Consider the following 26,118-nt stretch of genomic DNA (forward strand, 5'->3'; position numbering starts at 1 on the left):
TACAAAAAGAGTACAGGACACTTTCTTATACAAGTACATGGTATATCAGGGACATATCAGGAATATGAAATGTTGGGGAAACAAACCCTTTAAGAAGAATCACAGATAATTATATATAACACAACTAAAAACAGATTTTGCATATTCACCAAATCTAAATGCAGATAAAGCAAAAGTATTTAAAATTTGTCTTTTTTTTTTTTTATTGGCTCTGTACTCTCTCATAATAACTGCATCACCAATCCCAATGTTCTGATATCTGGCACTGCTTTAATCCAACATTGGCTACACACATTACAATCAGTTTTCAAATAAATTGTCATGTTTGATTAAAGTTTTTAATTCTTTGCTTGAGATACTGACAAGTTCCTTATGTTTTAATGAATCACGTAAACAAATTAGATATAAAAACTGATAATTCAACCCAAACTCTAATTCACAAAGGATCATATCAGTATATTACAGAAAAACTGAAAATTTGTCTTACCGTTAAATCCTTTTTCTAGAGTTCATTGAGTGACACAGGAAGTCTTTCACCTTCAGTTTATGCTACCGCTTACAGGAGGATTGGACACTGGCAAACAAAAACTGTAGGCCAGCCTGAGATACGTCTCTTATTATTAACATGCTTCAGTTTTGTAGCAAAGCAGAACCCAGTACAGGATCATAAACAGAGGAATGACTCAAAAAAGAAAAAAAAAAACTGTCTTCTTTCTCTTCTATTGAGTGACACATAAGGACTTTAACTTTCGGGACATCTGAAAACAGTCCAAATGAGGGGTGTGCAACACAGCTAACAAATGCTAACAAGCCCAAGTAAACAACAGAAAACTGGGACTTGCCTGCAGGTCAAAGAGCCACTTGAAGGACCTTGCATTCAAAGCTGGCACAGGAGGCCTCAACGTCCACCTAGTAAAGTTTAGAAAATGTGAACAGAAGACCAGGTGTCAGCCTTGCAAATCTGGGAAACAGTTGCCTAATGCCAAACCAAGAAGCACTCACAGATCTAGTAGAGTGTACCTTGATGGGAAAGGGTGTAAACATATGCAAACTAGAAATGGTGGATCGAAAAACTGGTGTACCTATTTGCAGAAAATACAGGATGACAAAAAGAAAATTTGTATTTCTGAAAAAAGCAGTGGTTGAGAGATAGACTTTTACAGACCAAACCACATCTGGAGGTAAATTTCCTTTGGGGAAAAAGAAGCTGGACAGAGGGATGGAAGAATGATGATGACCTGGTTGAGGTGAAAGGCAGAATTTACCTTAGGGAGGAAGTCCTGGGACTTAACACCATCTTTTCTCTATGTGAAAACAAAAAAGGTTACTTGCAGGATATGGCCACCAGTTCAGACACTCGCCTCACAGACGTGATGGCTACAAGTGTTGTCCAACTGAATCAGGTTTAGATGACCATCCACCAGGATGGTCCAGTGCTGCAAAGACAGCCAAAATTGCCTGAAGCTCCAGGATGTTGTTCAGGAGATGGTTGTCCTTTGATGACAAAGTCCTAGGATTCCTACCCAGGCATCCATCTTGGGGATCTTCCAAAAAATGGGGCCGAAGAATTTCCCTGATTCGTGAGCGGGATTCTAAGCCTCCAAGCCAGAGACAACCTAGTCTTTGGTGCCAAACAAGTCAGTCTGTTCATGGACTGGACTGACTTGTCCCATGATGATGTAAGTTTGTGTTATAGAGGTCTGGAGTAAAACTGGACAAAGGGCACTGCCTCAAAGAAACCTACATTCAGACCCAAGACTTTTATGCAAAAACAGAGAGCTGGATGATTTCTGGACTGGAGAGAAAGAGTCTGGGACCAGAGAGTCTGAAGTTTCTTATATGGGAGAAACATTCTTTGTATGCACCAAGTCAAGGACTAAACCAAGATACTCCATACAATGAGATGGCACTAGCAATAACTTCTGAAGGTTTAGGATCCATCCAAACTGCAGTAATGTTTGGACACCTATGCCAACAGAGCCTGTGCTGACTGTTTACTCAAAAGGAGGTTGTCTAATCATCACACAATGGGGATGCCATGAGAAACCCGCAGGACTATTACTGGGTCCAGAACCTTGGTGATTTAGTAAAGTAGGGGTTCCACAGCAAAGTGTAGGAAATGCTGATACGCAGCAAAGATGGAGACTTAAAGGAATATGCCTTTGATTTCCACCTGAAGTTAGAAAGTCTCCCTGGTTAAGGGAGGTAATTACATACCTTGTGGATTCCATACAGAATGCCTGAGCTTGAATGAAGACATTTAGTGCTTTTAGATGCAAGGTGAGTTGAATTCCCCATTTGGGTTTACGAACTGTGAACAGGCTGGTGTAAACTCCTCTAAAAAAGGTTCTGCCACAGAAACTGGGGTGATGACAAATTGATTCAGAAGAAACAAGAGGGCTCAATGGAGATCTGCTAATCTGTACAGTGACACAGAAAGAAGGTGAGAAACCAAGGAGGGGGAAGGGAGTGAAACTACAATATGGAGACCATCCCCCAAAGGATAAACTTTGGAAAATGGGGAAGCACCTTCATGCTAAGGAAGGGTTTGTCAGATGATTGGCAGACTTTGAGCCCCAAAACTTATGGGTAGAATGCAGGCCAAGCTTGGTGGGTCTGGACATGGATGCTGCTGGAGTGGGCAAATGTTAACGATAGTGAGAGGGTAGACTGCAAGTATGTTCATTGGGCTTCTTCCATTGAAGAAAATAGATGTGCTTACCACATGTAGCATGCTTGATAATGGTATAAAGAGTAGAGCTGAAGAGATAAGAGTAGAACGGAAGAGATGTAGTCTCTTGATGGCCATGTGGATCGGCCTATAACAAGTGTCCTCTGCATGTGTATAGACAAGTGACCAATGTGGGGAATGAAATAGGAAATCATCAGCCACTAAACACAACTGCAGCAAGTGAGGGTCAAATGGACAGATGTGACCAAAGTCACTGTAAGTAGGCAGCGGGAGTGGATCAAAGACTTAATATAATTGGTATCCACTCTGTAAATCTCATAATTATTATTTTACAAATCATTATATTTGACTTACCGTTAAATCCTTTTCCCTGAAGTTCATTGACAGACGCAGCTCCATATAATTCTTGACCATTGGGTTAGGCTGCCCCCTACAGGAGTAGAACACTAGGCAGGAAAAAGCTTTACCACGTCTATGGGGCCCTCCCTGCAGGCATACACCCACACACTCTGCTATAGGCTTCAGTTTTGTTGCAAGCAGTGTTTAGAGGAAAAACCCACTCAAGATAGAGCGGCGGGTGCTGTATCTGTAAATGAACTTCATAGAAACATAGAAACATAGAATGTGTCGGCAGATAAGAACCATTTGGCCCATCTAGTCTGCCCAATATAAACTTCAGAGAAAAGAGTTTTACAGTAAGTCAAAAATCCAGTTTTCTCCATCGTTCATTGACAGACGCAGCTTCATATAATTCTTGACCATTGGGACGTCCCAAAGCAGTATTTGCATGAGGGGTGGGAAAACAATGCAGAAAAAGAATGTAATTCCCAAAAAAGGCTAAAACGATAGCCAACCAGTGAATATGGAGCTCAACCAGGAACAACTGGAGCTCACCTGGATCAAACACCCTCAAAGAGACTTAGGTCTCTTTCAAACAGCAGCCTGCAAAACCTTGCGGTCAAAAGAAGCATCCGACATCTACTTTATAGAATTTTGTGAATGTGTGCACAGACGACTAAGTTGCCGCCGTGCAAATTTGTATCACTGACACCTAATGGCGAAAAGCCCATGAAGCACTCAGCGCCCTAGTAGAATGAGCCTTCACAGGGAAAGGTGGAACCTGACCCTTCACTGAATAAGCCTGTACCACCGTCTGCTTGATCGATCTGGATATGTTCACAGCAGATGTAGACAATTCCTTAGGAAGAAACGACTGATTAGGTCGAAGTACCACTTTATCTCTGTGGACCACCAGATAAGGTGAACAGCTGGATAGCGCCGCCAATTCAGATACTTTTCAAGCAGAGGTAATAGCCACCAAAAAGGCTACCTTCAGTAACAGTATAAGCAGAGAAATCTCCCTAATGTTCTCAAAGGGAGGTTTTTGAAGAACAGACAGTACCCAAGGCCAACCGCTGTTCAACCACTCTTTAGAGAAAGACCAAAATCCTAGCCACCAGAAAAAAGCGAGGTTGCACCTTCAGCGATTCACACGAGATGTACGATTTCCACGTACGTGGATAGATCTTCCTGGAGGTAGATTATCCAATCTTCAACAGTGCAGGAATCACTGAGTCAGAAACACCCCTGTCCTTCAACACCTGGCTTTTAACAGCCATGTCATTAAAGCCAGTGACTGTAAAGCAAGATGGAGGATCGGCCCTTGAGACAGCAGATCTTCCCTGAGGGGAAGTCTCCAAGGAGCATCGGCGACCAACCTTACCAGATCTGCATACCAAGACTGGTGAGGCAGTCTAGGGCCACCAGAATGACCAGAATCACTTCCACCTCTATTCTGCGCAGAATCCTCGGCAGGAGCTTCAGAGGAGGGAGCGCATAAATCAGTCGATACTGACCCCAAGGAGCCACCAAATTGTCTGTGGCGTCAGCCAGAAGATCCCGAGACCTGGCTACAAACCTCTGTACCTTCTTGTTGAGTCGAGAGGCTAACAGGTCGATGTCGGGTGTCCCCCAATGGACATATAGCAGGTGAAACACCTCCGGGTGCAGGGACCATTACCCCTGATTCAACACCTGACGACCCAGGTAATCAGTCTGCCAGTTCTCCACTCCTGGGATATGCACGGTGGAAAGGGCTGGAAGAAATCTTTCTGCCTATTATTGGATCTCGGCCACCTTCCGGGCTGCCAGGACACTCTTGGTGCCCCCTTGATGATTGACGTTGATTGAAACAGAACTGGACATCCCTGCAGATGATTTGTCCAGTGACTCAGGCAAAGCTTCAGTTCCAGAATATTGATCGGCAGTCTGGACTCCTCCACGGTCCAGGACCACCGGACATACAGGCTTCCCAAAAGCACTCGTCCCCAGCCGACAGGCTGGCATCCGTGGTTACCATGGTCCAATACAATGGAAGGAAGGATTTGCCCTGGCGTAGGGCAAACAAGTGAAGCCACCACAAGAGAGCACTCCTTGTGCTTTGACTCAACCGAATCATAGTGTACAAGGATTTTGGATCTTTGTTCCACTTGACAAGAATTTCCCCTTGCTCAGTTCCACATGAGACCCTTCCAAACGGAACAGCCTCAAAGGTCGACACCATCAGACCTAAGACTCCCATGCAAGTCCGCAGAGAGAACAGGTTGCTGGTGAACAGCTGGTGAATCGCCTTCTGCAACTTTTGCAGCTCTCAAGGGGGAAGAAACACCCTCACCAAAAGCTGAGTCTAGAGTCAGACCCAGATAATCCAGCTTTGAAGATGGGACCAGAGCAGATTTTTTTAAATTGATGTTCCGACCAAACTCTTGCAAAGTCCATACAGTAATTGGCAAGTTGCCCAACCGGACTGAATGCGAGTCTGCTCTTAAGAGGAGATCGTCCAGGTACCCCAGTAACGCAATCTACTGCTGTTACAGTAATACCAACACGTTGGAGAAGACCCTGGGGGTGGAGGTGAGACCATAGGTAACGCCGTAAATTGACAATGTTCCTCTCCTACAGCGAAGCAGAGAAAATGCTGGTGTCCAGCATAAATAGGGACGCAAAGATTTGCGTCCTCGATATCGATAGAGGCCAAAAAGTCCCCTTGGTGTAGGAGCGCCACTACAGGGCGATTGGAATCCATTCGAAACCTATGGACCCGCACGAATCGATTGAGATCCAGAATTGGACACAGTTTTCCTTCTTTTCTGGGAACAGTAAACAGGTTTGAATAAAACCCTTGAAAGTGTTCCCGAGAGGGAATTGGCACAACCAACCTTTGTGACAGCAGATCTTGCACCGCCTCTCGTAGATCCCTTAACTGATCTGAAGATAGGTGTATATTGGACGGGACCTGAATTTGATTGTGAAACCCGATCGGAGCAGCTCGTGGGCCCATTTATCCTGAATCAAGGAGGTCCATGGTTCTGGACAGGAAACAAAGACCTACCCCTACCCCAGACGTAGATTTGTCCGCCGATCTGGAGGGGCCTGTTCTCGGCCTACCCGACCACGTCTTCTTGGAACCCCCAGATGACCTAAATGGCATAGGTCCTTTCTCCTGTGTGCCAAATTCACAAAGAGGCCGCCTGTGTGCAGAAAAATAAGGCCCCATCTATTACGCAGTGACTTGCCCTTAGCGAATTCCAACAAATACCCAAATAGGCGGTCCCCCATAAAGGGGAGATCTGTAGAGCCTTTTTAGAAGACTAATCCGCAGACCAGCTTTTTAACCACATCATGTGTGGTTACCATTATTGCATTTAGAACAACGCCACTGACACGCAACAGTTTTGTCACAGTAGGCAGGAAAAGGGAGTACCTTTGCCGCCTTTAGGGGAACTGCCAGCCCCGAGGGGACCGGCATCCCCCCCCCCCATGTTAACATTTTCTGCACCGATACAATCAGTGCATCCACCAGCGCGCCCTTGCATGTGCAGTAAAAAAGGAATCATACTCACTGCAGAGCACACAAAGTGAGTGGACGCAGACCTAATAAAGTCGCTATATGCTAAGCTCACCCTGGGAGCATAACAAGCAGGGGAGGTTGCCGACCGTAGTCTCGCAAGGAGATGCTGGCTAAAGACCATAAATGACATAAGAGGACATAGCCCCCTATAAAGGGAAAGAGAGGGCTAGCCATGACACAGACGCGCAGGCAGAGTACCCCACACAACAATGTCTCCACGGCACCCCCTGGTTCAAGGGGGGTGCCAGGCAGTCCATATGTCCACCCCCTGAGGAGGAGGAAAAGGATGCCCATCTGTTGCTCTATCACCCCGGTCAGCAGCTCAAACCGCCTGGTCAGCAGCTTGGTCAGCCAGCCTGGAGTAGGCCCCAAAGCCGTGGTCTAAATTCGGGGCCCGATCTGGGGCCAAAAGACCACCGTGACTGTTAGAGCTGGGAGAATGGAAGGGAACCCAGGGGTCCAACCATCCCAAGGAGGGGCCCATGTCCACCCAGAGACCGGCAAGAATTATGGGACACTACTACTCACCATACCAACGTAATCGGATGGGCGCCACTCCAGACAGACTACCTCTCCACTCGAGGTGGAGGTGCTGACGACCAAAGGGTATGCTGCCACTCAGGCCAAACCAGGTCGCGTGCGTCCCGGCGAGGTGTTTAACTCGCGGGCCAGCCCCCGTCCATTGGGGCTCTGTCATGGTGAGGCCTAGCACTCGGCTATAACCTGCACATGCTCGCTGGCCGGGCTGGTAGACCTTAAGGATTTAGCATATCCAGTCCGAAACCCAGGCCGGCTGTTGATTGCAGTTCTCTCAGGAACATAACTAGCTAAAAAAAATTAAATTTTTAACAAAGGTTCCCTTTAAAATAAAAAAGACAAGCTAAGACCAAAGTTCCAGCCAGGAAATAGGTCCTACGCCTAAACTAGGCAGGAACAAACTGAAGCCTATAGCAGAGTGTGTGGGTGTATGCCTATACCGAGTGCCCCATAGGCGTGGTAAAGCTTTTTCCTGCCTAGTTTTCTACTCCTGTAAGGGGCAGCATAACCCAATGTTTAAGAATTATATGGAGCTGCGTCCGTCAATGAACGATAGAGAAATAAGGTTTAATGTATTTTTTAATGAAAATGTAAGTTTGATAAACAGCTTACAACATAACATTTTTTAACTACCATCTTTTTGTTTTACAAGTTTAACCCTTCACTAAATATATCATGTTTTGAGAATTTTAAGTATTCTTCAGGCCAAAACTGTGCATTTTGTTTAAAAAATGGGCCAGGCAACAAAAGGGTTAGGGATACTGTGATTAACTTGTTCCATGACTTTTATATGCAACAGAATGCAAGCCTTGCATGTTATCCTAAAACCCCACTAATTCACAGAGGTTGGTAAATTATCCAACATAAATTTGAATGCATTTGAGCAATTTGAAACCCTTTACTGACCTCGGCAAGTTGAGGTGTTTTTTTCCTGGGACTTCGAATCTCTGCTTCACTAAATGATTTCTCCATCTCATCTTCTTGTAACACAGAGGAATTCTGGGAAATTGACCTGGAAAGGAATGGTATCATCTAAATTCCAAAAAGACTGTAAACAATGACAGACTGCATATCATTCAATAAACAAGCCTGGGCATTTTTACGAAAAATACTATTGCAAACAATGTATGTTGATGTACCTGGAAATACTTTTCTTTAGTTTTAGAGCTTGGCTGCCACATAGGTGCTGCAGAGGCGAGTGCATCCGTAGGTGGGGGAGCTGAATATCGCTGCCATATGACGGGAGCACACCAGGCCGCCGAGATTCCCCCAGAGCCCTCAATGGAGGGGCAGATGGTGATGGTGTCAGGGGTCCATTCAAAGCTTCCAGGAGGGAAACCACCTCATAACCAGGGGGAACATGTTCAGCTGACTGATACAGGGAAGGTAATAAAGAGAAAAGGAAGAGTGAGTAGGAATAGGGATAGTAAAAATGGAACAGTCATATAATGAGAGTTATAGGAAATGTAGAGGTAGAGAGGAAAAATTAATGACAACGGTGAGAAGTGTATATCATCAGTAGTTCATGTTTTGGTGCTGTACACAAGTAACCCCCCACCACATTTTCTTTTCTATCTATGAAGTCTGACCTACCTTATTATAGCTAAATAAAGGAGAACATATAAACCTGGAACATATTAGTCCACTACCTGTTGACAGATGTCAGTCCAGGCATCGCATCATCACAACCACGGAGCTGGGATCTGTCAGGTGACTAGACCGACAACCGGCTTAGTCTCTCAGACAGCCGCTGAGAGCCTGAGCCTGCCGCTACCCGCCCCTCCACAGCTCAGCGTTCCAGTGTGCGAGGAGGGAGAAGAGCAGAGAGCTGCTGACTGACAGGCAGCAGCTCTCTGCTCAGGGAGCTGTCAGAACTGAGTGATTGGACAGATGCCGCATCTGACCGATTCTGCATCCACCTAGGTAAGTATAAATGGGAAACAAAAGAGAAACCCATACTTCTCTTTTAATTTTAATGCCCCCTTCTCAGCAACACATTTCAATTGCACCTCAGCCACTACATTCACCTGCCAGAAGCATAAAAAAAGAGCCCAGTATAAGTTCTAAATCACTCCAATGATAGACTGGATCACAGATCCATCTCCACTCACTGTGCAGAGACGGACCTGTCAGAGTCCCGCTCTCCTCTAAAGGGGGGATCGGATGAAAATGTACAGCCTGTCCGTTTTCATCTGATCCGACCCGCTGGACGGATGGTGCACGTATCGCCATACGTCTGTTTTCAGTGGATCTTGTCGGATCAGATGCCAGGTGGTTGTCAGCGGACACATGTCACCTGACAATCCGCCTCAGCGTAGAGGTCAATAGGTGGCCTGATCGGGTCTGCCTGAGAAACAGGCAAGCGGACAAGATCCGCCCAATCTTGTGAAAAGGGCCTAAGGTTGAACTCGACTTTGCACCTAATGCCTTTGAAAACCCAGATATTTCCTTGTACAAGTAACGGTGATATCAACACTGTGCTATACTGTATATAGCATGTGCAGAGAGACAAAGTTGTGGAAGGGATCCAGCAACTCAACCCACTACAGGCTGCCTGTGGAAAACTACAGGAGGGGCAAATACAAGACCAATCACCCTGCACAAAGAGAGAGCATAGCAGTGACCAGTCTTTATTACAGGAATCTCCTGCACTGAGGAAAAGCACAGGTGCTTTTTTAAGCTTGGTTACTGCACAAACATGTAAACAACACACAAAAGCACTAATATCCAAGTAGAATTACACATGAATCTTGTATTTGGAAACATTGTTTTACCCCTGGAATTAGGCTTTTAGATTTCAAGGGGAAAGCTGGAGATCTGGATGTTCTTGTGTGCATAGATTCCTTTCCCTCTGCTGTCACCTTTAAAGTCGATGCAGCTGTGCAGGGCTCCACCCACAAATCTGTGTCATTCATTCACAGGGATCTGTAGATGAATAAACTACAAATCCGGTCTACCACTGCAGCAGATGGATTTTCAGTTCTCTATGGACTATGAGTGAGCTGGTCAGAGCACTTGTAGTCCATTGAAACTTCCTACAGCTTTCTAAACTAGCTGAATACACACTATACAATTTCCTTTAGATTTTTTCCTTTAGATTTACCAAAACCATATAATATTAGATCAGACCTAAACACTTTCAATTTTTATGCAATCAGGCAGGCCTTTGCACTACATAGCTGAAGATAAATCTAAAGGAAATCTATCAACAAAAGTTCTATAGTGTCAGGGCCGGCCCTACCATGGGTCCCGGTGGGACCATGGGTCCCAGGCGGCAATTCTCTTCTAAGCCTATCGCAAAAAAAAAAAAAAAAAAAAAAAGGTCAGCGGCTGGCCCGACATGCACACTGCGCATGCGCCGCCGCTCGGCAAAGCCCGTAAACGCTCGGCTATTTCCGGGAATAGCCGAACATGTATTAGCTTTCCCGAGCGGCGGCGCATGCGCAGTGTGCATGTCAGCCCGGCCGTGGACGTGTGGCGCCATTTTTAAATTCTAAAGCGCCCTTTAGGAACAGGTAAGTGAGACTGCACACTACCTGTCATTATGCGGGGCTGCAGGCATACTACAGAAGATGCAGTGCTGCGGGCATGGTACATGCCCACAGCACTGCATCTCCTGTAGTATGCCCACAGCCCCGCATTCTCTTGTACCATGTCCGTCTCCTGTACCATGCCCACAGCCCTGCATTCCCATGCACCATGCCCGCAGACCCTACATTCTCCTGTACCATGTCCGCAGTCCCGCATTCTCATGTACCATGTCCGCAGCCTCGCATTCTCCTGTACCATGCCCGCAGCCCCGCATTCTCCTGTACCATGCCCACAGCACTGCATTCTCCTGTACCATGTCTGCAGCCCTGCATTCTCCTGTACCATGCCCACAGCACTGCATTCTCCTGTACCATGCCTACAGCCCTGCATTCTTCTGTACCATGCCCACAGCACTGCATTCTCCTGTACCATGCCCACAGCACTGCAGGGCACTGTGGCACTATAGACAATAGAAAGCCTGGTGCGCTCATCTGCCTAGTGTCTACTGCTCTGTCCTGCTCTTGCTGTCACTCCGTACACACTCACACCCCTCTGACTGCTTTCATACATTCTCATGTAACATGTCTGCAGTCCTGCATTCTCCTGCACCATGCCCGCAGACCCGCATTCTCCTGCACCATGCCCGCAGACCCGCATTCTTCTGCCCCATGCCCGCAGACCCGCATTCTCCTGCACCATGCCCACAGCCCCGCATTCTCCTTTACCATGCCCACAGCCCTGCATTCTCCTGTACCATGTCTGCAGCCCTGCATTCTCCTGTACCATGCCCACAGCACTGCATTCTCCTGTACCATGCCTACAGCCCTGCATTCTTCTGTACCATGCCCACAGCACTGCATTCTCCTGTACCATGCCCACAGCACTGCAGGGCACTGTGGCACTATAGACAATAGAAAGCCTGGTGCGCTCATCTGCCTAGTGTCTACTGCTCTGTCCTGCTCTTGCTGTCACTCCGTACACACTCACACCCCTCTGACTGCTTTCATAGTCCTATAGAATGTGGGGGCATCTTGGAGGGCGTGATTTTTTTTTTGGGGGGGGGGCAGCATTTTATTCTCGGACCCAGGCAGCACAATGTCTTGGGCCAGCCCTGTATAGTGTGTATCGAGCTTAAGCCAGTACGGAAGTACAACTGGCAGAAAGCTGGAGGATGTGTCTGCAGGATCCTGACACTGCACCCTAAATCCACTGTTTGTGGGTGCAATGCTTTGCAGGCTTTTCAATAAAAAAAAAAATAAATGCACATTTTTTCCTTGCAAACATATGCGTATTTATCAATTTTTTTCCCTAGAGTCAAAAAAACAAAACAAAACAAAAAATATTGGTGAATGAGGATTGGCACTTATAAAACACAGAAGCAATTTTACTTAAATCATAAAAATAAATTAAAATCGAAGATGCCCTAGTATGTTTATGCTTATACCAAAACGATTAAAATGCCTTTCAGAAGTCGTAAGCTACACTCACCGTGTGCTCTTCTGAGTCTGAGGTTGGGGCTGCAATGATAGGGCTGAATCCAGCAGGCGAATGAGGACCAGGGAGTTTTCTCATTGCCCGAATCTGAAGAAGGGCTCGGAAAGCTGCAGGAAGAATATGAAGAATAAACAAGATATAAATAAGGACAGGAAGTCAGGGGAATATCTGCAGCAAGGACATCGGCAGCAATAAAATCCAAGTTTTAGAAGGGTTAGGATCAGTTAGACCTTCTATCAGTATTTTTTTTTTTGACGTGTAACTAAGACAGAAAGTGAGGAAAAATGTAATAACTGAAAATATGTTATGTATGTTAAGCTAATGTAAAAAAAACAAAACAAAAAAAAAAAACACAGTATATCTCTTTAATACATTTCCCCATCTCTTATCCCTTTAAGGACCTTGCAAGCACAGAAAAATACATAACCTGACAGAAATGCACTCAGCTACTAAGTCTGTTTTGGGTTAACACACTGAGTGGTGTCAGCCCTGCCCAGTTGTCTTTTGCTAAACTACTTAAACCCAGCCCCTATCCAATTCTCCACAACAGAAAGTAGTCATTCTGCAGTCCCAAGATATAAACAAGGAGGGCTAATTAGATTAGATTAGACTCTGTGAGATAACATAGGAAATGTGCACAAAACGCAGAAACAGCTCTGAATTTTTGACATGATCTACAGGTCAATTTTTACACTTATTAAACAGATACAACAGAACATTTTCAGTGGAGTATTTACCAGAGCAAATGGTAGCAAATGGGAGAAGTTCAAGGTTAACATCCACTTTAGCATTAAAGTTAAAACCAGAGCTTTGAAACATTTGTGAAGCTACATTGCAGCATCAAGACACCCCTGCAAAGTGTGTTCCCTAACTTGCATCATATATTGCAATGTATTCATTCAGAACGGGCTTGCCTTGGAGGTAGCCACTTCTTTCTTGAAGTGTAAATGAACTGCAAGCTACTTGGGGAGTTATTGCCATAATAGTTAAAGTGTATCCAAACCCAAGAACCAAAATGTTATATATTGCAGCCTACCAGTCTTAAGTGGAATTTCACTCTCTCAATCAACATGGACTATTTTTAATCTTTATGCCGCTAGCATTAGTAAATAGATAGGAAAATATAACTGGATTTTTGTAAGAACTTACCGAAAAAACCCCTTTCTTTGAAGTCCGTTGACAGATGCGGCTCGTATGCTTCTTATACCATTGGGTTATGCTGCCCCCTACAGGAGAAGTACTAGGAAGGAAAAAAAACTGTTTACCACACCTATGGGGGCTTTCCCTATAGGCATAACCCCACACACCCTGCTCAAGCATACCAGTTTCATTGCAAGCAGTGAGAAGACGACACAAACCATCCCCATATCAGAGGGGCGGATGCTGCGTCTGTCAATGGACTTCAGAGAAAAGGATTTTACGGTAAGTTCTTACAAAAATCAATTTTTCTCTATCATCCATTGACAGACGTAGCTCTTATGCTTCTTATACCATTGGGACGTCACAAAGCAGTGTAGGCATGAGGGGTGGGAAGAACGCAAACTAAATAGTTAACATAAACTCCAAAGGCTAAACTTAGCCAATTGGGTAACATGAAGCTCAACCAGGAACAACAGGAGCTCACCCATGAAAAAAACCCTTAAAGAGAAACAAACAAGTCTATTTTAAACAGCAGCCTGCAAAACCATGCAGCAAAAGGATGCATCCGAAGATGCCAACAAATCTACCTTGTGGAATTTTCTAAATGTGTGCACAGAAGACCAAGTCGCTGCCTTACAAACTTGCACTACTGAGGCCTGATGGTGAAAAACCCAAGAGGCACTCAGCACTCTAGTACAATGCAACTTCACAGGGAAAGAAGGAACCTGACCTTTCAATGAACAAGCCTGAACCACCGTCTGCCTGATCCATCTGGATATAGTCGCAGCAGACGCAGCCAAACATTTAGGAGATCCCTCAGTAAGGACAAAAAGAGCATCTGATTTCCTAAAAGACTCAGTGACCGTCGGGTAAACTCTGATCGCCCGAACCACATCCAAAGAGTACAAAGCAATTTCCTTGGGATGCTTAGTCTTAGGACAGAAGGCAACACAATGTCTTCATTTAGATGGAAATCAGACACCACCTTAGGAAGAAAAGACGGATTTTCTTAATCTCTGTGGACCACCAAAAAAGGCGAACGACAGGACAGCGCCGCCAATTCAGACACTCTGCGGGCAGAAGTAATTGGCACCAGAAAAGCAACCTTATGGTGTAAGCTCTAACGAGCAGGGCCCTCTAGTTCCTCCTGTTTTGAACTGTATTGTAACTGTATTGTCTTCCCTCACATTGTAAAGCAAACTGTTGGCGCTATATAAATCCTGTATAATAATAATAATAAAGAAATCAGAGAAATCTCCCTAATGTTCTCAAAAGAAGGCTTTTGAAGAACAGACAAAACCAAATTGAGATCCCACGGAGGCAACGGGATCTCCTCAGGGGGAGCCAGATGACGCACACCCCCTGAATAAAAGTGTGAATCAAAGCATTAGCAGCCAACGGACGTTGGAAGTAAATAGCCAAGGCCGACACTTGGCCCATAATAGTGCCCAAGGCCAACTGCTGCTCAACCCCTTTTTGTAAATAGGCCAAAACCCTAACTATAAAAAACAAGCGAGGGTGCAGCTTCAGTGATTCACACCATGAAATGTATGATTTCCAGGTACAATGATAAATCTTCCTAGAAGTCGGCTTCAACAGGGTAGGAATCACAGATTCAGATAGACCCCTATCTCTCAACACTTGCCTTTCAACAACCATGCCGTTAAAGCCTGCGACCGTAAAGCAGGAAGGAAGATCGGTCCCTGGGACAGCAGATCCTCCCTCAGAGGAAGTCTCCACGGAGGATCGGTGACCAATTTTACTAGGTCTACATACATAGGCCGACGAGGCCAGTCTGGGGCCACCAGAACGACCAGATACTGGATCCAAGGAGCCACCAAGGCATCTGTGGCGTCGGCCAGAGGATCCCGAGACCTGGCCACAAACCTCTGGATTTGTTTGTTGAGGCGAGCCGCAAACAGGTCTACCTCCGGAGTTCCCCACCCGACACACAGGAGATGAAACACCTCCAGATGAAGGGACCATTCCTCTTGATCCAGCACCTAACAACTCAGGTAATCCGCTTGCCAATTCTCCACACCCAATAAGAGCCGTAAGATTGTCTTCCACCCATACCAGAATCTCAGCCACCTTCTTGGCCGCCAGGACACTCTTGGTGCCTCTTGATGTAAGCCACAGCTGTGGCATTGTCCGATTGGATCCGAACTGGAGAACCGTGTAGCTGATTCGTCCAGTGGATCAGGCAAAGCGTGATTTCTCTAAACTCCAGAATATTGATCGGTAAGGAAGACTCCTCTGTTGACCAGGACCCCTGGGCACAGAGCTTCCCCAGCACTCCACCCCACCCTGACAGGCTGGCGTCCGTGGCGACCACCATCTAAAACAGTGGTAGGAAGGACTTGCCCTGACACAATGCCAGCGACTGGATCCACCAGGATAGAGCAGACCTCGTGAGTCGGCTCAAGCGTTTCATTTTGCCTAAAGACTGTGGATGCCTGTTCCATTTGGCAAGAATTTCTTTTTGCAGAGGTCTCGAGTGAGACTGAGCAAACTGAACCACCTCGAAGGTTGATACCATCAGACCCAAGGCTCTCAAGCAAGTCCGTAGTGAGGACAGATCGATTTTCAACAGAAACCGGATCGCTCCCTGCAACTTCTGAAGTTTTTCCAGGGGAAGAAAGACCCTTGCCAAGTTGGAATCTAGAGCCAGCCCCAGATAAATCAACCTCACTAAAGGCGTCAGAGCAGATTTTTTTAAATTGATAGTCGACCCGAATTCCTAAAGGGTCTGAGCTGTAATTGACAGGTCGCCCAACAGAGCCGAGTGAGAGTCCGCTCTCAATAGGAGATCGTCCAGATATCCCAGGATCGCAATCCTTTTTGGCGCAACAAGGCCAATACTGGGGAAAGTACCTTGGTAAAGACTCTGGCAGCGGAGACAAGACCAAAGGGTAACGCCACAAATTGAGCAGAAAAATCTCTGGTGTCCCCCATAGATGGGGATGTATAGATATGCATCTTTGATATCGAAGGAGGCCAGAAAACCCCCCTGATTTAAAGACACTACCACCAACCGAATGGATTCCATTCAAAACTTGGGCACCCACACAAAACGGTTCAGAGCCTTGAGGTCCAGAATGGACACACCTTGCCCTCTTTCCTGGGCACCGTGAACAGGTTTGAACTGGCACAATCACTCCGAGCAAGTTGATCCTGCACTGCATCCTGGAGTTCCTTCAAACGATCCAGAGACAGGCGAAGATTTGACTGAAAGAACCTGTCCCCCGGAATCTTCGATCTTGTACCCAGAACGAATCAGTTTGTAAACCCATTTGTCTTGAATGAAGGAAGTCCAGGGTTCCTGAAAGAAGCGCAGACGTCCCCCCACCCCAGAAACGGTTGAGGGCACCCCTTCATGCTGAAGAGGACTTGTCCGCAGAACCGTACTGGCTGGTCTTGGTCTTGCCTGACTATGGCTTTTTAGCCCCTCCATAAGCCCTGAGCGGCTTCCCAATTTCTTGCGCCCCTGCGGCACGAAAAAAACTGTCTATGAGGTGTGAAAGAATGCTCCCGCTTACTACCTTTGGAGGATTGAGGAAGAAGAATACTCTTTCCACCAGTAAGACCCTTGATCAACTCATCCAGCAAGCTGCCAAATAATCGCTCCCCCATGAAAGGGAGATCTGTTAAGGCCTTCTTTGAAGCCTGGTCTGCCGACCAGCTCTTCATCCACACAATGCGTCTTATGGCAATCCCCACAGCCAACATTCTGGCCACCAGGGGAGCCGCATCCAAGGACACAGCACACAGGAACACCAGAGCCTGGGACATCTGGTTCATAAGTTTCATCAGCTTCGGGAAAACTAAGTCAGCATCTAGGTTCCCCTTAAAACCCTTTACCCATTACGTAACCATCTGTGATAACAAAATAGACACAAAAATAGGTGACAGGATTGAACCCACCAACACATGAAGGTGGCGGGAAAGGGATTCCACCTGCCTATCCGCCGGGTCCGTCAACACCAGGGAATCTTCAACAGGCTCTATAGTAGATTTGTTCAACTTGGATACAGGATGATCGACCTTAGGGGGGTACCGTCCAACGGTTCGAAAGCATCTCAGCAAAGGGATAACGGCGTTTAAAGCGCTTAGGCATTACTAGCACATGCTTGATGCGCCGCCATTGTTCATTAACAATATCATGAAAATTCTCGGGACAAGGGAAAGCCTTGCCCAATTTTGGGGTTTTGCGGGAACCAAAGGACACCCGTGTCCCTGCCGGCGTAGGCTCATCTGCCATTTTAAAGTTTCCCTTACTGAAACAATCAGGGCTTCCAACAAAGCGCGTTCCAGCGCTGCAGCTGAAGAAGACAGGTCCTCTTCACCATCCAATTGTGAGGATAGCTTTCCCTCAAGGAGGGGGGTGTCTGTGGTGACCATATCAGTCTCTGAATCAGAGGACCCCACCGATGACGGTAAAAGCAGCAGCTGTTTTTGACTATTACCTTTTTCATCACCAAATCGACCTAGGTCGCCAGGCTTTCCAATGCTGCTGAAATCCCAGCCAGTGACTGCGATCCTGAAGGTCCGGTAGTCGCACTAAGGGGGTCTGGGGGTGAAACCACTGCCTGGGACTCCATAATTAGTTAAAAAAAAAAAACAGGTGTACCGTCTCTTTAAGCGCGCTGAGCACGGTCCCTACCGCTGATCACCCCGGTATGCGGAGTCCCCCTTAAATATATGCAGATAGAGTGCGCAGGGATATGCCCACAGAGAATCCAGTACTTTACCACCTCTCTGAGAAACCTCCAGGGACGATCTGAGCAGCAGGAGAGTGAATAGAATGCATGGATAGAATGTGAAAGGTTATGCTGCCTGCGTAGCTCCATAGAGCTACACAAAAATGGCTGCCAATGCAAGTCTATGGGAAGCACAGGGAAAATGGCTGCACCATGCAAGTCAATGGGGAGAAACTCTCCTATGCCCACACTAAAGATGGCAGCACCCACGGCATGCCATGCGGTCAGGGGACCCCAAATTGGTGGCCACAGAGGATCCACAACAAGACCCAGCAGGAAAGGTACCATCCCCCCCCAGGGCACCCAGCACGCAACAATAGCGCCCCCCAGGTGAAAACCACAATAAAGGCAGGGAGCGGGGGAGGGGGCAAGGCACAGGGCCAGGCATCCTGACAGACCAGCGGTATCTTTTAGAAGCACCAGTCCTATCATCCCCAGGAGTGTGCCCATGTACCCCCCCCCATGACCATCAAGGGATATGGGGGGGGGGGGGGTTACATTTACTCACCATACCATGGACCGGGTGGGCTCCGCTCCAGACAGACCACCTCCCACCCGGAGTAGGGGTACTGCCACCTGAGAGGTACGCTGCGACTCAGGGCGTTATAGGTCATTGCGTCCCAGCGAGACATCCACTCGCAGGCTTGTCCCCATCCAAAACCAGGGCTCTGTCATGGCGAGGCCTAGTGCGGAACTATAACCTGCTCACTAGCAGAAGTGAGAAAATAAAACAAAATATTCTTTAAAAGAATAAAAAAACTGAGACCGAAGTCCCAGCAGGAAACCTAGGTCGTACTCCTTCACTAGGCAGAAACAAATGGGTATGCTTGAGTAGGGTGTGTGGGGTTATGCCTATAGGAACAGCCCCCGTAGGCGTGGTAAACTTTTTTTTCCTGCCTAGTTCTACTTCTGTAGGGGGCAGCATAACCCAATGGTATAATAAGAATAAGAGCTGTGTCTGTCAATGGACGATAGAGAAATCATATTTACTATTTTTTACATTTATTTAGTTACTTCCTGGTTTCCATGCCTAGGCAAATGATGTCACGCATCCCAGGAGTCTTCACGAGAGGAGGGAGGGATCTCAGCTCAGCATATGCCTGAGCTAAGAGCAGATGGATTCCAAGAAGTAAATGATACATGAATCATCTGCCCTTTGTCAGACAAATGCCCGCCGTTTGCCCAGAGCCCCCCCTGTCAGAACACAACAGCTCAGTGAGGGAAATTGCTGTGCTAAAGTCAGAGGGTTATACTGAGCTGTCAGTTTGTACCAGGCTTTATCCGGACATGTTATGGGGACAATGCAAGAAGAGGAGGGTCTGTGCATACAGGATCAAACAGCCTTTTTACACAATGGAGAGGATTACCCCTTAGGTTCCACAGTGAGTATAAAAAGCATGTTTTACTGCATATACAGACTGATTTTACTGTTATGGGTTTGGTGAAACTTTTTTTTTTATTCAGGCAAACTACCTATTCTGCAAGTATAGAAAAATACCCATTGATCCTGCCATAAATCTTGAGTATATGTAACTTCATGTGGACTGAAGTTTACCAATGTCATCAGCTTATCTGTAGCTACAAAAACCCCATCCCACCTATATAACGGAGATGAGGTGAGGAGGATGTGTTTGTAGTCCAAATGAGGAGAGCAGCCTAGAGTGACAAAGCCGTTCCCCCATAGATACTGTAAAGTGGGTGAGCATTGTCAGTCAATCACAGGAAGTGTCACAGGCATGATCATTATATAGAAATAAAGAAAAAAGCCTAAAATAAGAAAAGGAATGCAGCCACCACCTTTATGGAGTCATAAGCTTCAATATAATGTATTTTTAGTTTTTGGTGCACCTACACTTAGGGGTGGATTTACTAAAGGCAAATAGACTGTGCACTTTCCAAGGGCAGTTTCATTCTACAAGTGCAGTTGCTCCAGAGCTTAGTAAATGAGAGAAATCCCTGCGGACTTCCATCATCCAATCATCAAGCTTTGGAGCAACTGTATTTGAAAACTCACAATCTATTTGCCTTTAGTAAATCAACCCCTTCAAATTACACTGCATATTTGCAGATTATAGCAGACTTACCCCCTGGTCCCCTCTCCTCCAGTGCTGACAGATCAACACTCGCTGTCACCAAATATCTCAATGGGGATCTCAGCTTAGAAAAAAAGCTGTTCAGTCAAAGGGATTGCATTAGGACTCGGGGGCATACAATGCGATTAGAGGAGAAGCGTTTTAACCTCAGGCAACGTGGGGGGGTTCTTTACTGTTAGGGCTACAAGATTGTGGAATTCTCTACCACAAGAGGTGGTTTCTGCGGGAATTATGGTGGCTTTCAAAAGACTCTTAGACGTACATCTCAAGGATCAGGACATTCAGGGGTATGTGATATGATTACAGCCACACACACCTACACAGGTTGAACTGGATGGACTGTTGTCTTTATTCAACCTCACCTACTATGTAACCACTCTCGGCTGTCTTCCCTCGGTCTAACACTGTACTGGTCACCAGTTTCATTTTTGCTCCATTTTCGCTGTACTACAGGTGCTGAGAGTGTGCATTGCACTGCATTGCATATGCCCCACAGGCAGTATACACACCCAAAAAATTGCTAATGTTGGCAAAAAAAGACATACAAGGTGTCTTCTACCAAAAAACATACCAGCTAGCAATTTATTTTGAAGATTTAGTTCCACTCCAAAGCAGGGGCGTACCTAGAGCATTTGGCACCCGGGGCGGATCCTATATCTGGCACCCCCCCCCCCCCCAGGCGACGAACATTGACGTGTCACGTGTAAAATGTATGGAGACCCCCTTTTACATTACACAGCCCCCTTACCCCTGGACCCCTTTACATTACACAGTCCCCCTTACCCCTGGACCCCTTTACATTACACAGCCCCCGTACCCCTGGACCCCTTTACATTACACAGCCCCTGTACCCCTGGACCCCTTTACATTACACAGCCCCCTTACCCCTGGACCCCTTTACATTACACAGCCCCCTTACCCCTGGACCCCTTTACATTACACAGCCCCCTTACCCCTGGACCCCTTTACATTACACAGCCCCTGTACCCCTGGACCCCTTTACATTACACAGCCCCCTTACCCCTGGACCCCTTTACATTACACAGCCCCCTTACCCCTGGACACCTTTACATTACACAGCCCCCCATTGGAACCCTTTACATTACACAGCCCCATCCCCCATACAACCCTTTACATTACACAGCCCCCCAATATAACCCCTTTACACTACAAAGCCCCCACCAATAGAACCCCTCTACAATAAATCCCCCCATAGAACCCCTATACAATACAAAGCCCCCCCCATAGAACCCCTATACAATACAAAGCCACCCCCCCAAAAAGAACCCCTTTACAATACAAAGCCACCCCTCCAAAGAACCCCTTTACAATACAAAGTTACCCCCCCCCCTCAAAATAACCCCTTTACAATACAAAGTCACCCCCCCCCTCAAAATAACCCCTTTACAATACAAAGTCACCCCCCCTCAAAATAACCCCTTTACAATACAAAGTCACCCCCCCTCAAAATAACCCCTTTACAATACAAAGTCACCCCCCCCCCTCAAAATAACCCCTTTACAATACAAAGCCCCCCCGCCCCCCCCTACCTTTTTAGGAGGAGAGCGGAGGAGGAGGAACTGTTTAAAGCAGAGAGGATGGGAGAGACTCACTGTCACTCCTGAGCCCTGAATACACAGCGATCGGCGCCTCGGCAGGAACTGCAGAAGTTACTGTGCTGGTTAATGAGCAGGTGATTGGTTGATAGGCGGTCCTAGCAACCAATCGCCTTCTCATTAACCAGCACAGTAAACTGCGGCAGCGCCGATCGCTGTGTATTCAGGGCTTGGGAGTGACAGTGAGTCTCACATCCTCTCTGCTTTAAACAGTTCCTCCTCCGCGGTGGAAGCCCCGGGTGTCACCCTGATACCCCCCTAATGAAATTTAATGTGGATAAGTGCAAGATAATGCACCTGGGGCGTAAAAACCCAAGGGCAGAATATAGAATATTTGACACAGTCCTGACCTCAGTATCTGAGGAAAGGGATTTAGGAGTAATTATTTCAGAAGACTTAAAGGTGGGAAGACAATGTAATAGAGCAGCACGAAATGCCAGCAGAATGCTTGGATGTATAGGGAGAGGTATAAGCAGTAGAAAGAGAGAAGTGCTTATGCCGCTGTACAGAACACTGGTGAGACCTCACTTGGAGTATTGTGCGCAGTACTGGAGGCCATATCTCCAGAAGGATATAGATACTCTAGAGAGAGTCCAGAGAAGAGCTACTAAACTAGTACATGGATTGCAGGAAAAAACTTACCAGGAAAGGTTAAAGGACCTTAACATGTATAGCTTGGAAGAAAGAAGAGACAGAGGGGATATGATAGAAACTTTTAAATACATAAAGGGAATCAACTCGGTAAAGGAGGAGAGCATATTTAAAAGAAGAAAAACTACCACAAGAGGACACAGTTTTAAATTAGAGGGGCAAAGGTTTAAAAGTAATATGAGGAAGTATTACTTTACTGAGAGAGTAGTGGATGCATGGAATAACCTTCCTGCAGAAGTGGTAGCTGCAAATACAGTGAAGGAGTTTAAGCATGCATGGGATAGGCATAAGGCTATCCTTCATATAAGATAGGGCCAGGGACTATTCATAGGATTCAGATATATTGGGCAGACTAGATGGGCCAAATGGTTCTTATCTGCCGACACATTCTATGTTTCTATGTTTAATGTGTGGCACCCGGGGCGGACCGCCCCCCCTATTGGTACGCCACTGCTCCAACGGTACAGCAAGACACCAGAAGCCTAAATTCACTCACCCCAGTGTGTGTCTGCACCAAAAGTATAACAAAAATAGAAAAACGGCATCACCAACTGGCAACACAGACAGAAAGATAAGCCTGAAAGAAGTTCTAACGCTTCTCCAATCTATCCAAAACCAAGTGGTGTTCTACTTTAACCAAAATAATGAAGGACTTGCCAGGACTGTGGAGTGTAGAGCTTCAAAGACCAAACCAAGTTCAGTCCCAAAAAACTTTTCATACTTTATAACCCTTAAAATGCAAGGAGGAAGTCATTAAGGAGCATGTTTGAGATAACATATGCAGATATAAATTTAGTTATGTCTAATAAGAAATGTACAGAAACAGCTTTTTTACAGATCAGCGGTAATATAAAAGTTATAGTGATATCCAATAGGAACTGTACAGGAACAGCCTACTCACGCAGTCGGCAGATAGGGCAATTGCTGGCTTGGTAACGTAGAGTATCTGCACATGTATTGCACAGGCAGAGGTGTCTGCATGGCAGAATAAGTGTATCTCGGACATCAGATAGACAAACCACACACTCAGCACTGTTGTCACTGACTTCATCTTCTGTCACCTGGTGCAGAAAAAAAAAAAAAAACGGACATCAATCATCCATGCACATTCTCCAGGTCCAGTAACATTTGCCAATATCCATTCAAAGAGGGACTGTTATTTATTGCATTATTTGCCCTAATCCTGTAAATGACACATTCACTTTTCACAACATCAGTGTTGTCACAGCAAGCACCAGGGAGATACCTCCTCAGAGTTCCCTGCGCCCTTGCAGAGTTTGTTTTAATGCCCCCTCCCCAGTAGTGTATACTTCTCCTGTATTCCCCACCATTTTGTTCAGCTGCTGGGAGCAACAACACATATGGGGAATATTTATCAATCCTCTCCCAAGGCAAAGTAATGCAAAAAAGGAGGAGTAGTGAGATACATTGGGAGACAGGTTTATTACTCCTTTTGCTGCTCTAAAACCTGCTCTTCGAGACTGAATAAAGCATGACCCTGACCCTTTTCTGCGCCAGTTGTCTGGAAATTTAAAACCTGTCATATCTTCAGAAATATCGATCTTTGAACTTTGGAAGCCATCACACTTTGCTGTCCAGAAATACAGATGCACAGGTCCGTAAACATGTCAAAGAGACTTTGTTGAAGCAGACACAGTAATTTGCGACTAATTGTCCCGCTACTTTACTAGATAAATGTCGCTCATGGTACTTTCAGGTAAGTAAGAGCATGTGATTTACTGCATGTGACAGTACTGAGCCAATTACCAAGCACCAGTACTTAAAATGGAGAATTCATAGTCCTGTGCAAGCTAAACTTCAGTCAAGCAAAGGTGAATATAAACTGCTAGGGAGAGGGGATTACAGTAAACCTGTTGCATTGCCCACCATTTTCCAACTAGGGTCCCCGTCAGTTCTTCTGAACCTGAGAGGAATAGAGGAGGGCAGCTTTAGGGAGTTAGAAGAAGAGGGCACCCGGTGTGGATGTTGCTAGAAATATATACATTAAATTAAGAAAAAGTCTATACTGGTGTTTATATTATTCTTAGAATTGTGATACTGTTTTGCATTGGTGAATGTGTAAGGAGTCTGAAGGTCTTCTTTACTACCTTACCAAGGAGGGGCAGAGGTAAGGACTCGGTGGATTTATGTAAAGTCACGACCTCCTGGGCTCCCTCTCCAAGCACCCTACAATGATGAAGCACTCATCATGTGTTGGTAACAGCATGGCATGATGACCACCTGCCTGCCTGTTGCCTCCTTGCTATAGGGACGGACATGAAGCAATTGCAGTCTATGCACAAGCTTAGTCAATGATCTTCCGTACATTGACATGATCCAACAGGCTTCTAGTGCTGACCATTTCTGCCAGCGATGGTACCTGGATTTGCTGGAGGCTTATGTACTGTGCCCCTCAGAATACTTTTCTACATACAAATAAAGTCTAAATTCCATGAAAATCCATTTACACATAATAAAATGCTACAGGAAGCATGCATGCAGATACCTTAGAGTCATGTGAATTATATTTATTTTCAATGCCATAGATTTCCTGCAAGAGATAACTGACTCCATCCACCTAAAAGAAAAGACAAAAAAGTTAGTTTCTGCTAAAGAAAACACAATTTGGAATATCCCTCATATTTATTCTTGTCTCACCACTTGTTTCTGCTTCAGAGGCTTTACACAGTAGCTACTGTCTGCATGCTGCAAGAAAAGAATGACATCAGTTAGAAATGGGGAGGAATTCAGATCAAAGTAAGCAATTCCGAATGTGCTATCGCATATACAGAGTCCAGATTACATAGTCCACCACTATATGTAGATTTTTTAAATCTCTCTGGGGAAGCCAAGTGACCCTGTGGTGTAACGTATAGGGGAATGGCTTATGACATCACAATGCTCAGTACATGATTGAGAGTGTTAATTATACAAGACTGTATTACCAATTTCCATTTCTGGAGTTTGAACACTGTATACAGTATGTTGGATAGGTTTAGTGAAGTTTTAGCACTTTTTTAAATGAGTGTAATTCTGGAGAATTGGGGAATAAAGGAGTGTGTTTTTAAAATGATACAAGCAATATGTTTTTAGCAATTTCTTTTTATCCCTATGTGTATGGTGGAGTAAAAATATGACATGAGAAGATCTGAAAAGCCTGTGGAGAAATAGAGTAGGGTAATAGGAGAAACATTGGTGGAATCTACCTTCTGGGCATATCCTATATGGTCGGTCCCTGAGGGACACAGGCACATATTGACTGATCACAATATCCCAGATGAGAGAACATCTGGTGGAGGAAGATCACACCATTACAAGGATTATGAGCACTGAGTGGGGATATCACAACAGAATAACAGGACGAGTCAAAAATGTACATATAATGGTGGACTGTGTAATCTGGACTCTGTATATGTGATAGCACATTGGGAATATATTGAACGCGTTTTTGGTTGTTTACTTTGATCTGAATTCATATTTATGTTATAATTGAAGAGAGCCACATATTTATCATTTATTATTAGTGCACACACAGCTTTATGGGTATGTGTTTAGTGCAAGCAGCTAACAAATAGGGTGTATACACGTAGCAGCTCACAAGGTTATATATACACACAATAGAATTGAAGGGCGATTGTAACATCCCTGCAGATACAAATAGGCCTGCCCAGTGAAAGGGTGGTCCACTAGCCAC

At 45.7% G+C, this 26,118-nt stretch overlaps 1 protein-coding gene across 2 annotated transcripts in view; it reads right to left on the reverse strand.

Annotated features, from left to right (window-relative positions):
* Positions 1-26,118, reverse strand: part of RNF157 (ring finger protein 157) — a 225,198-nt gene that overhangs the window by 43,813 nt on the left and 155,267 nt on the right. For both annotated transcript variants that reach the window (XM_082272519.1, XM_082272520.1), the window contains exons 9-14: positions 25,083-25,130; positions 24,931-25,002; positions 23,326-23,485; positions 12,159-12,271; positions 8,279-8,511; positions 8,046-8,151 (exon numbers count right to left, since the gene is read on the reverse strand). In XM_082272519.1, coding sequence (XP_082128645.1) covers positions 8,046-8,151; positions 8,279-8,511; positions 12,159-12,271; positions 23,326-23,485; positions 24,931-25,002; positions 25,083-25,130 — 732 coding nt within the window. The remainder of the gene's footprint in view (positions 1-8,045; positions 8,152-8,278; positions 8,512-12,158; positions 12,272-23,325; positions 23,486-24,930; positions 25,003-25,082; positions 25,131-26,118) is intronic.

Source organism: Pelophylax lessonae (genome assembly GCF_965119305.1).
Source record: "Pelophylax lessonae genome assembly, chromosome: 11".
Lineage (NCBI taxonomy): Eukaryota > Metazoa > Chordata > Amphibia > Anura > Ranidae > Pelophylax > Pelophylax lessonae.